This window comes from Paramisgurnus dabryanus, chromosome 7 (assembly GCF_030506205.2).
Source record: "Paramisgurnus dabryanus chromosome 7, PD_genome_1.1, whole genome shotgun sequence".
Classification (NCBI taxonomy): domain Eukaryota; kingdom Metazoa; phylum Chordata; class Actinopteri; order Cypriniformes; family Cobitidae; genus Paramisgurnus; species Paramisgurnus dabryanus.
Genome location: NC_133343.1, coordinates 31119700 through 31138062, shown reverse-complemented (window position 1 = coordinate 31138062; position 18363 = coordinate 31119700). Strand labels below are relative to the sequence as shown.

At 36.4% G+C, this 18363-nt stretch overlaps 1 protein-coding gene across 3 annotated transcripts in view; it reads left to right on the top strand.

Moving 5' to 3' along the window:
• The window catches only part of syt2b (synaptotagmin IIb), a 47168-nt gene that overhangs the window by 17256 nt on the left and 11549 nt on the right, over positions 1–18363 (top strand). For 2 of the 3 annotated variants that reach the window (XM_065279486.2, XM_065279488.2), the window contains exons 2-3: positions 15859–16096; positions 16462–16622. In XM_065279486.2, coding sequence (XP_065135558.1) covers positions 15886–16096; positions 16462–16622 — 372 coding nt within the window. In that variant the 5' untranslated portion in view covers positions 15859–15885. Of the gene's footprint in view, positions 1–8581; positions 8710–15858; positions 16097–16461; positions 16623–18363 lie in introns of those variants that run through there. The other variant, XM_065279487.2, reaches the window with a different exon arrangement.

Below are 18363 nucleotides of genomic sequence, written 5' to 3'. Positions count from 1 at the left end.
TTACCAATACCAATCAGAAATAAGATGGGAAAACTAAAGTCCAGTGCAGTTCATGAATGTTATTTGTAATAACAGAATACAGATTTTGAAAGTTGAATTGAATAGGAATTAAAACTGAAAGACAAAAAGTATTAAATGCCGCAGCCATTTCAGTTCTGTATCCCACTAACGCAGTGTTTACCAAACCTCTTACAATGACGTACATTAAAGGGGATATATCATGAAAATATGACTTTGTTCATGTTTATGTGCTATAATTGGGTCCCAAGTGCTTCTATCAACCTAGAAAACGTGATAAAGATCAACCTAGTAACTTTGGTAAATCATTCTCTGCAAGTATGGAAAAAATAGCTTATTGAAATGTGGCTCCCCTTGTGATGTCAGAAGGGGATAATACCGCCCCTTAATCTGCACTATCCAACCACAGCACTTCCATTTAATGCAGAGATCAGCTCATTTGCATTTTAAAGGACACACCCAAAAACAACACATTTTCGCTCACACCTACAAAGTGGCAATTTTAATATGTTATAATAAATTATCTATATGGTTTTTTGAGCTAAAACTTCACATATGTACTCTGGGGACACCAAAGATTTATTTGACATCTTAAAAAAGTCTTATGAAATGTCCCACATCCTTTACCTGTTTACTGATCTCCCTGTACTTACGTGCACAAAGTCACACAAAAATCATATAGTAATGTAACAATATTGTGTAATATCAGAGGTTATCAACCTATTTCAGGCCAAGGACGCTTTAATGGATAGAAAGAAGGAGCAGGGACCCCTAGTAAAGCTTGTATCAAATGAAGCATTGTACCGTATGAATAGATTTACATATTCATATTTTCTTAAGAGGGTTATGTTACAAGAATATTAACATATTAAAATATTTAATGTTTATTATAAGCCTATTGGTTTAATGCCTAATTTTGTTTTTCCACAATTTTTTTTTAATTCAAACAATATTTGGAGGACACCCAGTACATAATAACACATTGTAAAAAATGCAGCATGAAGTTAAACCACTTGGTTTTGTACCGAGCCCCTAAGGTGATATTAGAGTAAAAAAAATGTGAAACTTTTGCGCAAGCACGTGAAACTATAGTTTCACGTGCGGTAGTTTCACGTGTGCACGCAATAGTTTCACGTGCGGTTGTTTCACGTGTGCATGCAATAGTTTCACGTGCGCACGCAAAACTAAACTTCATTGACTTTTTGCTCCATGTCCCCTTAGGGGCTCCGTAGTTTTGCAACTCAATTCAATGTACTATTTTAAGTTTTGAATAGTTCACATAACTTATAAAAACAAGTTAAAATGGTTCAACTTAATTTGTTAAGTAAAAGTAGCATAAAAATGTTAATTTGACAAAAATGCTGCATTTTTTTTACAGTGCACCACCGAGCCCTAATGGGTCCTGACCTTCTGTTGAAGACCCATGTGCAATAGCATATTAATAATTAAACATTGCAACACATTAACCTTATATCAAACAGCAGGTTGTTTCAACAAAATAACAGAAATTTGAATAAAAGACTCGCTTGACAAAGCTCTGCATGAAGTGACTCATAACTCTGTGATCTTTTTTGTATTAGAGAGAGTTTTTTCCACACACAGCGTGTGTCTTCATTTATTTTGCATGCTACAACTAAACTAATGTTTTGGATATCAAAGTTTTATTAATTGAGAGTTTTACCAGATTTTTGACTCTGTTAATCTGTTTCACCATCACAGTAGTTTAGGCTCCTGTTTGAGCGTATATTAATTATTAAAATATATGTATTTTTATTCACAGTATTTAATATATGTATGGGCATCTGCTTGCTTGCTGATTAATAAATGTGTCTTTATGTGTGAATAGACCACATGAGTAGAGAATATGTGTGTGTTTTACGTAAAGCATGGTTGTACCACACGTACATTAACTGATGTTTTCATACACTGAAATGTATATTATCGACATGTTGACAGGATTTATACGTTAGTTATTAATTCTACATGACTACGTTCAGTTTCATTCAGTACATCATTTTTTTTAAATTGCGTGAATTAAACTGACAAGTAATTAGTATTCTTTTTGTAAAAGTAACTAAAATATTATTGTGTACATTTATAAAGTATTGCGTTACTTTACATGTTACTTCAGAAAAGTAATATTATTAAGTAATCCACGTTACTTGTAATGCGTTACCCCCAACACTGATCACAGATTTGTGTCATTGCCGTTTTTCAGTAAATGTACGTTTAAAATTTGAAATGCGCGCCTTGACAGAGAGAAACCAGATTAACGGTTTCGTGATTAATAATTTTAATATTTCTATGTACTTCATATACCACAACTGCAGCACATCATCGTTTTAAATACTTTTAGTACTGCTTTTGAAATCGCATTAAATAAGATATTGTAATTACACTTATCTCTAAAGGTACATGATTTAGTATTGGATTTGATTGGATAAGACTGTATTAGTGGCTTAAAATATCTTTTAAATGCTATATAGTTACTATGGTTACAAAAACATTCCTACACATTTCTGTCAATTATGTTGCATAATATAAAAATAATACATTATATTTTACATTTTTGTAACAAAAAGGGTTTGGGTTAGAGTAAGGTTTGGGTTAGGGTGTTAAAGGATAATTCCGGTATTTAACACTTTGAGTCTCATTTCTGGTTTGTTTTGGATGAACTACAGTGATGGACACTGAAATTTTGACAATGGGTCGTGTCTTGACTTTTTGACTTGTTTAGAAGCGTCTCTTGACTGCTTCAGAATGGAAGTCAAGGGCCATGCACAAACATGTCATTAAAACAACACTTAACGTTCATTTTCAAAACTGTGCTACTCACCGAGTGGTGCGTGGTGTTCGTTGATGATTAAAAACAAGTTGTGTAGCGAAATACAGTTTCTGTCGTGTTTTATTTGGCATTTTGTAAAATTCCATTGACTTCTCTTGGAAGACTCATTGCTCGCTGATATATCACTGTGGTTGTAGTTTTTTCGCTCGGTTTCTCTCAGAAGAAATTTTTCCCATATTTGATGGCTCAGTGACCAGCTTTAGGTTTGAAGTTGAGCTCGATTGTGACTGTCTATACGCTAGACACCGAGTGTACTTGTATGGCAAAGTGGTTGTCGCCATCAAGTGGTCGGGAGTGTGGTAACGCTTCAGACTCAAATATAGAGCGGAAGTATATACGCGGTTGTGAGGCATCTGAAAAAATATTTCCACTATAGCAAATAACACGGATTGAAATCATACATTGCGCCGATATATTTGTTTTTAATCATCAACGAACACCACGAACCACTCGGTGAGTAGTACAGTTTTGAAAATGAACGTTAAGTGTTGTTTTAATGACATGTTTGTGCATGGCCCTTGACTTCCTTTCTGAAGCAGTCAAGAGACGCTTCTAAACGAGTCAAAAAGTCAAGACACGACCCATTGTCAAAATTTCAGTGTCCATCACTGTAGTTCATCCAAAACAAACCAGAAATGACACTCAAAGTGTTAAATACCGGAATCTTTATGGTATAAAAGATGTGTACATTTTTACGTTTTGTAGCTGTAAAAACATAATAATGCTATGTTGCAAATACGTCTTTGTACTCTATAGCATCTATTTAAACGTACATAAAAATATGTTTTGTATTTTGAAACGTACATATTAATCCTACATATTACAAGTGAGACCAGACTGGAATAGACTGCTGGAAGATCAGTAACTCAGCTGTCTTCATTGTGAGTTTTTTATTGTCATAATTCAGCCATTCATGAAGCAAATGGTGTTACCATGGACTATTTTCTTATACGGGCGGTTACCTTTCAGGTAAACGATAGTCATGACAGAGCAGTAATCTGTGAAAAACATGATAAGTTAAAGTTAGTTATACTGTTAACATGTTTAACGCAAGATGGCACAGAGTTTTAAAAGGTGTTCATGTACGCAGGTTGACTTGAACTGGGTTTTAGTGCTATGCTTACAGTCAGATGTAATTCCTGAAGCAGATAATTCACCCCTGAGGATTTCTGAACTAAACAAATTATATCTGCTTCTCCAGCTCATGTGAATGTTATTGCCTTTGTGAGCGGTATTACAGAAGAGAAATGCACCTGTTTCTTTTCCCTGTTGGAAATTTGAATATATTTCATATTTTAATGACCATTGTGCTGGACAACAGCGTTCCTAAGACCTTTATCTAACATTCACTCTTCTAGTTGATCATGTATAATAGTGAAGGTAAATACTGTGCACTTTTCAATTTATTTAGATACGTTCACCTTTCTCATTTTAATATTCATAAACATTTGTTATATAATGTAAATATGGATATAAGCCCTGTGGATCTGTGATGCTCTCAAAACATTGTTCTTTGTTCAATGAGCCCGACATACTGTACGGTAGTCACATTGACATTGATGGCATGACTTTGGTGTGAGATTATGATTTATTTAACAGTTGAAGAGGTAATTGTTTGTGAAACCTAAAAACATTTTCAACATTTAGCTTTTCAGTTTGTTGATAGTGCTGCTTCATCTTATATTACACTTCACTTTAAGTTTTTGCACCTATTATAAATGCGTAAACACAACCATCCTGTAATGATAAAAATCCTCCCAGTTTTTTTAACTCTTTCCCCACTGGCATTTTTTTTTTAAATTGCCAGTCAAGGCAGCATTTTTTATGATTTTCAAGTTTAATGCCTTCCAGAAAATGTTCTTCTTTTTTCTTTTTATCACCTCTCAAATATGGGTAGGTTTCTTCAAAAATACAAAATTTTGAGCGAAAAGCTGAGATAATTGCTTTTTGTTAAGGACTTTTTATCAGATTCAGAGCGATGATCAAAACATACACGGAGTTCTTACTGTTTGCCCTTAGGGGTTGCTTCCGGGTTTTATAAGTTGGGTAAGAGTGCCACCAGGGGGATAATAGCTGAAAAGCCAGAAAAACTTGTCATTGGCGGAGAAGCGTTTTACCTTAATTGAAGAGTTAACTCATCAATGCTGGGCAAAGAGTTAATCCCCATTAAACCAAAGCAGTCTCAGACATGATGTTTTTATTCTCTTACCAATGTGAGGTCACACTGATGAAGCCCCGCCCACAGCCACTCACTGACAGTCCTGCATTACCATAGTTTCCACCCTCAGCGAGTTGTACGCTGTCCACTATATCAAAATACTGAGATAATATATAGTAATAATAAGTGCTCATTGAGTAGCAGTAGCTCATTTGCATTTAAAGGAACAGACACGAAAACGGCACATTTTGCTCCCACCCAAATATGGCCATTTTGGACATGATATAATAAATTATCTGTGGATTATTTTGAGCGGAAACTTCACAGACATATTTTGGGCATGCCTGAGACTTATCTTGTAAAATGCGCATTGTAGGTACAGAACAAATATAACACAGCAACAGTGTGTAATGTGACTCAACATTTGATTTTAAGAGCCACATCAAAACTCAATTTTATGATAAATTTTTACCATTTTTTACCAGTTCATACCATCACATCACACGGGTTTACTAACATCATAGGTCATTCCAGAGATTGATCTGTGGGGTATTTATGCTGAAACTTTACATTTTGGGCACACCTGAGACTTATATTACATCACAGTGCACCTTTAAATCAGTTTACTGTTAATTATAAAGACAAATCGTATTATGAAACCTAATGTTTCTGTAAAGTGCTATATTAAGAACATTTTGGGTTAATTAGATTGAAACACAGTGTAGTCTATATAGGTCATACTCTGGCTTAATGTAGGTTATTATTGTCAGGAAATTCAGATCATCAGGGACCTAAAAGCCTGACATAATGGTTTTTGAAAGCCTATAGTAACAATTAAATAGTTAATGTATTCACTGACATATAACAGCCATCACTGTCTAAGTTAATCTACATTAAATAAAATAAATAACAGGAATGGATGTTCTGTTCAGTATGCATGGGGTTAAGTTTTGTGGATTGGTGCTGAATCAGTTGAGTACTGACTAGTATTAGGAAAGGAAAGCGCTGGTTTGTCAACCTCCATGCTCTGTTCCCTATGCGGTCTCTCTCTCTTTCTCTTTCCCTCGCTCACCCCCGGCTATAGTTAATTTCTCTAGAGGATCAATATTGACATCAGCTCTATCTGTCAGCTATCTATTGTGTGACCACTCAGAACATTGAAGCCCATTGGGCAGTGAATGTCTTCATTCATATCCATATTCATGCTTTTCATTCACTGTTGTCAGTCACTTTGGATTCAAATGAGCTGAAGAAACAACACTGCCGTACCAGAACTGAATATTAGTGCCATTACCTAAGGCAATCATCACTATTGCTATCGTTTACTGAATAGGGTTATGGTTTGAAACAATCCCTTGTAAAGATGTAAACTACTGTATGGGACTCACTACAAAATATAAATTATTTCTTTCTTGGACACATCTAAAGACCAGAACATCAAACACTTGAAAATGAAGGTGCTGCACTATGCCATTGTCGTTATGGTTCCATGAACATCCATAAAATGGTTGGGGAACCAAAAATGGTTCTTCTATGGAATCGCTGTGAAGAACCATTGTAGCACCTGTCTTTCTGTTTAGTGTGTAGAGACCTGGGAATTTGATTATTTTGACAGAGCACTCAAGCAACCGCCAGAACATCCTTGTAGCCACCTAGCAATGCCTTAGAAATTGCCCATAGCAACCACATAGCAACACACGAGCAGCCTCCCAGAGCACCCTGGAGCCATCAACAGCATCTTTGCATCAGTGATGATCATCATTAACAGTTTCTTCTGGAAATGTTAAAATGTTGTTTATATATAATAGTTATTGTTTTACTATTTTACGTATTGTTTACTATGAGAGTCATTCAAACATCCATGAACAGTTTGTGCTCAATGAGTTTGCTTGGATAATGCGACCATTTGATGACATAAAAGACCGGTTCCTAGTGCACATCATTAACTGAAGGTTTTAAATGCTAAAAAAGTCCAAAGATTAATTGTGATTAATTGCATACAAAATATTTTTTTTTTGCATAATTTATGCGTGTGCACTGTGTATAATTATATATATTTACATGTACATGTTTATTTACATATATTTTTATATATTTTCTATTATAAATATAAATAAAAATATACCTAAATAAATTTTTTCTTAAATTCATACATGTATATGTGTATTTATTTACATAATATATACATACAGTACACACACACACACACACACATTATGCAAACACAAACTTTTTTTGAATGTATGTGATTAATTGTATGTGATTAATCGCGATTAATCTTTTGACAGCCCTACAAATAAATTTTATTTAAATACTTATTTTGATACTGGACACAAAACCAGTCATGTCGCACGGGTAAATTTGTAGCAATAGCCAACAATGCATTGTTTGGATCAAAATTATTATTTTTTTATGCCGCAAATAATTTAGATATTAAGTAAAGATCATGATCAGTGTAGGTGTTTTGTAAGTTTTCTGCCGTAAATATTAAAAAAATGTAATTATCATTAGTAATATGTGTTGGTAAGGACCAGTGGCTTTGTTTTCAATTGTGTCCAATAGAAGCGGCATGTGTTTTTTCCGTGATAATCACTAGCTCTTGGAGGTTTTTCCGTGCTCAGCGCTGAGCGCCTAAAGTTGAAAATGGGTGAAACGCTCAGCTCGTCAATGTCACTTCTCACTCGGCCGTCCAATCACAGTGAAGGAGGGATGGGACAAATATCGCAACAACCAACCGGCGCATCGTTCAACGACTGATAAACAAAGCAAAAGTATCATAGAAACAAAAGTGCTAAGCTAGATTTTTAAATAGCTGTATCTCAGCCAAATATTTTCCTATCCTAAAAAATGTTACATTTCAGCAATATAACTGCTTTTGTGGTCCAGGGTCCCATTCACTTCCTTTAACTGCGGATAACCGCTCTGTCCTCTTCAAAGATTTCAGTAGCTAATTTAATGCGCAGCTATTTTTGTGAACAATTTTGTAGATTTAAAATCTGATGCTGCATTTCAGATTTCTTCATTTTGTTTTTCCTATTATTGCTATGCCGTACATCTGTTTTATTACAGAGCACAACTGAGAGACCTGAAGAAATTGCACCCCTTGTGACTGTTGTCTCTGTAATTCCTTGTAAATTTCATTCGCTTTGTCTCCCACACAAGTTCTGCTCCATACCTGAACAGTTTCCCCATATATTTCAGTGTCTGCACAGCTTCCCCGAACGAGAGCGACTTTACATATTGATCAGTAGAGATTGTCCAGCACTTTTAGTTCAGGGCGTTGCACGCTGCATTCACAGAGTGTGAGCTGAATCTCTAATGAGAAGAGAGAGAGAAAGAGAGAGAGAGAGAGAGAGAGAGAGAGAGAAAGATGAGAGATGTAGAGACAATGAGGCAAAGAAAGAGAGATGGTATGGTGCTCAGGTAAGAGGAGACACTATGAAAGTGTGTGAGATGTGAAAACTGTGATGTAAAGGAAGTTGAAAGAGACAAACGTGTGCGAGAGAGCGAGAGAGAGAGAGAGAGAGAGAGAGAGAGAGAGAGAGCACTCAATACTGCAGTGGTGTACTGCAGTTTACTCGGCTGCGAGTGAAATGGTGGGATGTCCTCTGGCCTGTGAAGTAATCTACTGCTCTTCTGTTCTGTTCTGGATGGGTGGCTCCATTATGGAGGACTGAACTGTTTCCTGGTAAGGGTTTTCCCATTTTTGCAAGACCCCACCTCCAATCGACTTCCGAAGCATGCTAATACTTTTCATGTGGTTCAATATCATTGATCAGGGCAAGTAAATTTTCTCCTAAGCGAGATGAATGGTGGTTTTAACCTTATGCCGATTGCACCGTAAAGCATTTTTGTCCGTCCGTTCTTGAGTTCAGAGTGGGATGAGGATAACAGAGGTGAAATCTTTGCTTTGAGTTTGGATTTTTCATACAGCAAGCGCGTTTGCAGCAAACCATAAAGAAATTAAATCAATACCAATCTTTACTTTAAAATTACGTTCCTTTAAAGAGGGAGAGGGGGTTGTTTTTGCTCTGTCCAGTTTGGATCTAACTGTATATGAATTTGTATTGGGAACTCTTAGGTTATTTTAGTTAGTGCTACACTACTAAAAAAATAAGTTTTTTTTTTATTTGTTGGTTCTCCTTAAATGGGTAGTTCAGCAAAAAAAAAAAAAACCCATAATTTACTCACCCTCAAGCCCTCCAAGATACACATCATGTAGATCATCTTTCAGACAAACACAATTTCAGATATTCTTTTGTAGCTGTTCTCTAAAGATATCGCACATCGTATGATTCGCATAATTGACCTATGGCTAAGCCACGCCCCCTCCATTCACTCGGACAAACAATTAACATTCTGCTGTCACAGTAGGAGACATTTCACAAAAGGCAATTTAAGATTTTTGGAGACAGAAAGACTATATATCATCTCGAAGTCACCAAAAAGGCCTTAACTATACATTGGAGGGTTCTTTTAATAATTTTATCGTTGAGAAGTTCGAATAAAAGCTTCAGCTCCTGGCAAAAATGTACAGGTCACAGTGTACAACGCAGCTAGAAGCTAACGTTAACGTTAACTAATGTTAGGCTAACCTTACGTTAGAGATTTTAAAGATAACATTCAAATACGTTGTTGACTTAGAACAGATGTAGACATCCTTGTTTAATTTATCCATGTTTAGTTGGTGTTGTGGTTTACCGCATAACTTAATCCAGAGCAGAGACTTAACGTTATTTCGGTTGAGATGTGACTTTGGAAAGGGTAAGAAATATCCCAGCCTCTCGGGATACCTAGTGTTGGAGTTGCATGTACCCCATGCACATCGTTTGACCATTTTAAATTTAAAATGACAAGAAAAAAACATATAAAAACGAATGAAAACTGACTAACTGCAATGCAGTTTAATGGACGTGGAAGCAGAGAATGTCCGAGTGTATTGGGTTAGCTATGCGCACTGTGATTGGCTCATCGCGTCTGGGGGCGTGGCTTAGCCATAGGTCAATTGTCATTGGCTGCTAACTGACGCTAATTATTAACTCTTTCCCCACCATTGATGACATATCTCTTCGATTAAGAGGAAACATTTCCCTGCCAATGACGCTTTCCTGACGAGTTTTTATGGTAATCTGTAATCCTGCTATTATCTACAAGATGGCGCTCTTACCCAATAGATAAAAAACTGATGGAAAAATGAATTTAAACTCTGTGGATGTTTGATCTTCATTCTGAATCTAAAAATTCCTTTACAAAAATGCAATTATTTTAGCTTTTTGCTCAAAATTTAAGAAACCTAGCCAGTTTATAAAAAGATAAAAATGAAGATAGGTTAAAACGGTTCCCCTGTTTTGTTTGTTTGTTTGTTTGTTTGTTTGTTTGTTTGAAAGCAGAGGGTCTGTTCTTTCATTTGATATATTTGTATGTTTATGTTTTTAGAAGTTTTGTGAAACTTTTGTGAAAATCACAAAAATAAAATGCTGGCTGGCAACTTAAAAAAAAATGGCTGGCAGGGAATGAGTTAAAATTTTAAATATAAATTAATTTTCTTACAAAATTACATCGATTTCCCTGGAAGGCCTGTATTTATCCCCCTGAAGCTGTGTGGATTACTTTTGTGAATGATGGATTTACTTGCTAGGCTTGGGTGTATTATTAAGTATTACTTAAACTGGTGATGACTGATTTACAAAAGACGTTCTGCTGGTTAAGAGGCATAAAATCCCCACCATGCAAATCTGTGAGAAGCATCCAAGTTATTCTCGTTGTTTTTGAAATTGGCATGGTTGTCTATCCAAGATTTCTTTAGAGGACAACTTGAGAGCAACCAGACTCCAGGTACAGGTGTGGATGCTGTAAGTTCATCAGTTGATTTGGATAAAATAGCAGCTTTATTTTAAGGATTGTAAAGCGCCGCTCTCACTCCACAGTCTCTATTTCCAGTTTAAACTGTTTCTTGAGGTCAGCTATTGTTTAGACAGATCTATGTGTAAATCCAGCTCGTGTCCTAACCGCAGTCATAAATAATCAGATTGAAACGCCATGTGCAGACTGACCACAAAACCAAATTCTGTCTTATTGTCCTGCTCATTCAGACAGATCTGTAATACAATGTCTCTTATATTCAGACTGATTGTATTTCCTATGCAAACCCTCTGTTGTACAAATATCTGTTTACATTTTAATATTATATTTCTAAGTATGCATTTAGGAGATATTTTAATCTCTTGTACAGTGCATTCAAGTTGTATGTTTCCTTGACAAACATGTATGGTTGATCATCACGAGACCCCTCACGATTCACTTTCATAAAGATACTTTCATGCTTTTCCGAAATAGAGATGTAGTCAGTCAATAGACCTGCCGAATATCTGTGGATCACAGCAGGCGAGCCCTGCACCAGCGGAGAACGGCAGATAGATTTCACACAACTAAACTAAAATCCATTAAAACGCTGTGTTTGTCGATATTCACCAACTGAACAATGCTGATTGGGTTTGTTCATATGATAGTGTAGCGTGTGAGAGTTTTAAAAACTAGCCTGACATGGAGGAGAATGTTAAATAGGGAGATGTGCATGTGATAGTCAATAGATGGCTTTGTGTAGATTAATATTGATACATTTTTTGGTTGTCGTATTATGAGGGGGTCATTATAAATTATATATATGTTTGACCCCTTAATTCTACGTGGCATTAGAAATGTTGGCCCATATTGATAGGATCTTGCAGTTGATGGAGATTTGTGGGATGCACATCCAGGGCGAGAAGCTCCCGTTCCACCACATCCCAAAGATGCTCTATTGGGTTGAGATCTGGTGACTGTGGGGGCCATTTTAGTACCGTGAACTCATTGTCATGTTCAAGAAACCAATTTGAAATGATTTGAGCTTTGTGACATGGTGTATTATCCTGCTGGAAGTAGGCATCAGAGGATGGGTACATGGTGGTCATAAAGGGATGGACATGTTTAGAAACAATGCTCAGGTAGGCCGTGGCATTTAAACAATGCCCAGTTGGCACTAAAGGGCCTAAAGTGTGCCAAGAAAACATCCCCCACACCATTACACCACCACCACCAGCCTGCACAGTGGTAACAAGGCATGATGGATTCATGTTCTCATTCTGTTTACGCCAAATTCTGACTCCACCATCTGAATGTCTCAACAGAAATCAAGACTCATCAGACAAGGCAACATTTTTCCAGTCTTCAACTTTCCAATTTTTGTGAGTTTGTGCAAATTGTAGCCTCTTTTCCTATTTGTAGTGGAAATGAGTGGTACCCGGTGGGGTCTTCTGCTGTTGTAGCTCATCCGCCTCAAGGTTGTGCGTGTTGTGGCTTCACAAATGCTTTGCTGCATACCTCGGTTGTAAAGAGTGGTTATTTCAGTCAAAGTTGCTCTTTTATCAGCTTGAATCAGTCGGTCCATTCTCCTCTGACGTCTAGCATCAACAAGGCATTTTCGCACACATGATTGCCGCATACTGGATGTTCTGCTTTGTACGTTAGTCATTTTTTTTTCTCAGCTATTTTTGAGAAAATAATATGTTAAACACTGAATAAACTCAGTAATGTGTCCGGCTTATTTGCTATTATATTCTGACATCAGGCATTATCGCCACTAATCTGTGGATAGCAGCACTGGACATTGGAAACCCCACATCTGCTGACCTTAATTATAAAAATGCCCTTTTTCTTTTCTTTTATACCCAGTATGCTTAGTTACATAAGGCAGGGAAGATTATTAAAGGCGATCCATTCTCAGTCTTTATTAACATAATGATAGTTTTAACTGGTCGTTTGTGTAATGTTATTAATATAACAGCCTTGTACTTTTGCATAGAAACTCTGGACTGCAGGATGTCAGCTCATTCACGGCTCAGTTTAAGATCCTGTTCTTGTATTTTTCCCTTTTCTGCCGATATTTATCTCTCTGACAGTGCGAGCAGTAAAATCCTGCTCACCTGCTTTATTGGGGAAATTTGGCTTGTTCAGCTGGGAATAACAAAAATAGCCTGGAGAGATCGCTGAGATTTATTCGGTGTGAGTCTTAAATGTGTTTTTTTTTCTACAGATCTGTAACAAATGGTGTTATTTAAACAAATTCAAAATGATAGTAGTAACTATGGATTTTGAATATTATATTCATGGTATTGCTGTGCATGTCTAGTTGAGTTTTATTTCGTGTTCACAAACATTAGCAGTGGTAAAGATGAATGATAAGTTTTCAAAAGCTCAGATTTCACATTCATTACATTTCTGGAATTCATAACTCAATAAACTACCTCTCAAATATGAGAAATATACAAAAGTACTCATTGCAATCCCGGTGTTAAGTTACTGTCTTTATTTTATAATCTCTTACGTATACGTCTCCACATTCTCTCTGTATATTTCACGGCTCTGTAGTTTTATTTTCTGGCCAAGTGATTATAAAAGTACAACTTGCCAACAGATCTGACCTCATATAATTAATTCTTTATGGCTTTATCATTCACATGCTTGTAAGAAGTGACAGCAGATAATAAACGTGGTAGGTGAAAAACAGTATTATCCTCCTATAAATCAAACTTTCATCTCATCAAAGAAAATGTTTTCTTAAAACATCCGAGTCCAGAGTCTTTCAGGCATGACGGAGCTGAACATCTGCTGTGTTTCTGATCAGAGTCTTCATCCGGTTGATCTTATTTGATTGATCTGAGGCTCTGACTCTGCACTTCTCTTCTGTTTTTAATTATTTAAATGCAAGGCCATTTCCTTATTAAAAAGAGCCACTCAGTGCAACCATGAATGTTCGCAGAGGTTTCAGCCTCGTTTTCCTATCACTTCAAGAGACGTTTGAAGCGTCTTGTATTAATAAATAAGCTGTGAAATGATGTATGATGCTGATAAAAGTAACGGCCGCTTCTTTTGAAGATCCTCATAGATAGTTTGTTTTTAAAGGCCACCATCAACAATTGTTATTGTCATTCTTAAGTTCTAAAGGAAGTCACAGATGACTGAAATCATATGCGACACTGGACCACAATGAAGATTTCTACATCATCTGGAAGTTGCATTAATAAGCTTTCCATTGATGTTTGGTTTGTTAGGATAAGACAATATTTGGCTGTAATACAACTATGAAAATCTGGAATCTGAGGGTGCAAAAAATTTAAATATTGAGAAAATCACCTTTAAAGTCCAAATGAAGTCTTTTGCAACACATATTACTAATGATACATACAGTTTTTATATATTTATGGTACCTAATTTAAAAAATATCTTCATGAAACATGATCTTTATTTAAAGGGATCCTCCAGCCCAATATCAAAATGACTCCATAATTTATTCACCCTCAAGCAATCCGGGATACATGTCCATCTTTCAGACGAACACATTTTAAGTTATTTTAGTAAATGTCCTTGCACTTCCAGGGGAGAACCTATACGGAAAAAAATATTTTTAAAAATATTTTTAAAATATACAAAAAATGGCCAAAAATATTTTTGCTGAAAAATTTGATTTTTCATTGATTTCATTTTTTTTGTGGCCTTTTTTACATTACAAATAAATACATTTTAAAGCTTTAAAAATATATTTAGTCCTCCATATATTTCAATCCAAGGTAATATATTCACGTCGCAATGGAAGAAAAACTTTATTTATGTTACGCACATGTAAACAGTTTTAAATAGGTTAAAATAATTTTTTTACTTTTTTAGCATATATTTCAAATATTTTTTGGCATAATACATATATAATTTAAAACATTTTTGCCATATGGGATGTAAAAGTAGAAATGTATTTGCTTGAAATACATTTTTAAATAAATGTTGATATATGTTAAAACTAAATATATTTCCAAAATCAAAAATATATTCAATTGAGCATTACTTTCTACAAAATGTATGTAGCATATATTTAAAATATATTTTTGGCCAGAATTTTTTTTTTTTGCCATATTGGAAAAAGGGATCAGGGACCAACTTTGGACCTTAAACTCCCAAAAGTGCATTCATCCATCAAAGAGGAATTCCACATGGCTCTAATGGGTTAATAAAGGTATGTTGCGGCTTCCGGTAACAACACCATCTTGGACAGGTCTTGGCGATTCATGAGAGAGTTTTATGAACGTTTGTTGCCATGGGTACATTGCGCAGGGACTCTTGTGAATCGTGTGAGTCCAAGATGGCGTCGTTAACGGAAGCTAGTTATTATAGTTTATAAAGTTTAAAATATGGATATTTTTCTTATAAAAGCGCATTGATTACCCGCAGAATACCTTTATTAACCTCTTGGAGCCATGTGGATTACTTATGTAAAGGATGAATGCACTTTTATAGGCTTCAAAGTCAGAAATTGTTCCCTGATCCCTGTTTTCTACCATTATAAAGCTTGGAAGAGCAAGAACATTTAGTAAAATAACTCCAAATGTGTTTGTCTGAAAGATGATGGACATATATCTCGGATTGTTTGACGGTGAGTAAATCATGGGGTAGTTTTGATATTTGGCTGGAGTATCGCTTTAATGATTTTGGCATTTAAAAAGGATAATTTTGACCCATACAACATTATATGGTTGGCTTTTGCTACAAATACTGTATACCTGTGCTACTTATGTAGGGTTATAGCTAATATGTAACCACAAATGGCAAAGTTCCAGCAGATGCACTATGCTGGTTGACTAGCCATGTTGGTGAATAAGCTAGAGAAATCAACACCAGCACTAACTAGGCTAGACAAGCATGAAAATACGTACTCGTCTTTTTAGCAGGATGCGCTTAAGGAATACCAGGAATATCCATTGCAATGCACTCTTATTTTCATGATGCTATTGATCTTTTCTTAATCTTCCAGGGTTCGTGAGCTGCCAAGCCGGAGAACATGAAGTGGAACCTCTTTAAAAAGAAACCAGAGCCCATGGTGGGGCCGGAGCCCACGGGATTGGGCGGCACCAACCCGTCACATACCATGACGCCCGCTCCAGTTGTCTCCACGGCGGCGGACAACTCGACCGAGTCCGAGGGACCCAGCAAACACGATATGTTTGAGGAAATCAAAAGCAAGTTCCTCAATGAGATCGATAAAATCCCATGTAAGTCCCGCAGAGATGTTTTACAATAACTCCACATCAAGAAAGTCAATAGTGTTGGTGTCATCATCATCATGTGTCACTGAAGATGTTTTATGAATTTTGGCGCTGACCAAGTTGGGTAGGGTTTGTGCTCCTTAGAATAGAAAACAATTGTATTTTTTGTTTTATTGTTTATTTGTTTTAGTCAGAATTGTATTTCATTAGGGGGAGGAACACATCTCATTTTAGAGAGGATTTTATTGGACAAAGAGATTGAGTGTCATCAATATCTGGTGTCGATTTTATCGGGTCTTTAACAAATGACTCGGTGACACATCCGTCATCCCTCTGAATAAATCTCACTCCTTTCCCATGATGCCTTGCAGTGCCTCCTTGGGCGCTCATCGCCATCGCCGTGGTAGCCGCCCTCCTCATCCTCACCTGCTGCTTCTGCATCATCAAGAAATGTTGCTGTAAGAAGAAGAAGAACAAGAAGGGCAAAAAAGGCAAAGATGGATTCAACATGAAGAACATGCAGGGTGGAGATGTATGTAACCCAGTTTTAAAACTCAGTTCAAAACTGGGTAAACTACCTTGGTAAACTGGTCACATTAACAAGAATAATTGTGTTTCATCACTGAGAAATGCATACTGGAGTTAGACAACGTTTATGTTAAGTGCACCAGTATAGGGTCTGTTATGAGCTTGATGTGTTTGTGAATAATGTAAGCGTTTTGTTTTCTTTGAAGAGAAATGATGCACTGGATGTTCGATGAGGAAAAAGACAAAGGCTTCTGAATTTATTGTACAGTATAAAACAGGTTCCCTTTATGTCCAATGCCAATATACTGTATTTAAAAATAATTAACGTATTTTCATTACATTAGGAAATCTCAACTTGTAATAATCATTTTAACCTATAGAGGCCGCCATTATGTTTTTGGGTCGATGACGTGTAATGATTGTCGCGAAAAATATTACTACAGTTTACTATAATGAATACTATGGTATAGGTTTTCATGTAAAAATGTTTTACTTCACACTCCAAATTTCTTTCCTTTCAGATAGTCTTTATTTTTTATCATTTATTTTTCTCTCCGGTTCATATTGAAAGGGTTAAACAGAAGACGTAGATTTTCTTGTATTTTTAATGGTATGCAGGTGTCAAGACCACATAGCGCCACCTACTGTCTGTGTGTATTTAAAACTCTCATCTTCGGTTTCACATCATTTTACTGATTGAAGACTCATTTACCATGTTTACCTCGCTGTAGTGTTAATAGGTCTTGATTGCAATCGTTTGATGTCATGTATTGTGATGTAAACAAAATGGTGGCCTCCGAGCGAAAATATATTTTTTTAAGTTTATTAAAACTATGGCTTTATCTCAATCAGCTCCTTGTCAGTAGTCAGTGCACTGATCAGAGAGTCGCCCATTTGAAGGGCTGTCTCAATCCCAAAATCCTTTAAGTGCACTGGAACGTTCATTCCCTAAAAATTCTTAAAATGTAATGCAAAAGCCAGTGAGCTTTGGCCCTGACCCAAATGGCACACTCCAGACTTAGGGACCCTTGACGCGAGTACATGAGGGCGCACCGGAGTCGTATTTGGGGACAGAATCCGTCGTCTGATTGCTCTTACGCAAGGACTTCTTGGTTGGTAAAGTGCGTGAAGACCGCATCAAGTGTGCAAAGTGGGCACTGATGAGCACACTTCGGACCGTAAAAATTACAGATGGGACACTCTACGAATTCCTAGACTAAGCAAGAACTCGCAATTTAAGGCCATGAGAACAAAAGTCCACATGAAGTGCCCCATTTGGGACAGGGCCATTGATGGTCCCTATGTTCCCCTACCGGAAGTCACGTGACCATTTTTAAAGCTCTCCAACCAAAATCACGCAAGCCAACTCAATTAAAATGAATTAAACGTGACTTTTATAAAGACAAACGTTTGCTTAGTTTTAACATTGCTACACAAGTAGGGACCACAATCTACTTAATATTTCAATGTAATATTCCTCCAAATTTATGCACAGATATGTAAGGGAATAATGAAAGTGTTTTTCATAATATACTTTGGCAAGGGTTTAAGTCAGAGAGATGTTGAATTTGCCAGATGTTGTTGAATTATCACAATGCGCTTAAGCAGTCACGTCACAGGAAAATAAGTGATCGGTGTCCAAATGTCAAGTGAGCTAGGGTCCTTACCAGTACCCAAACCTGCATACACGATATAACTCAAGAGCTTGGAAGCTGATTGAGACACAGCCTATGACATTTATACTG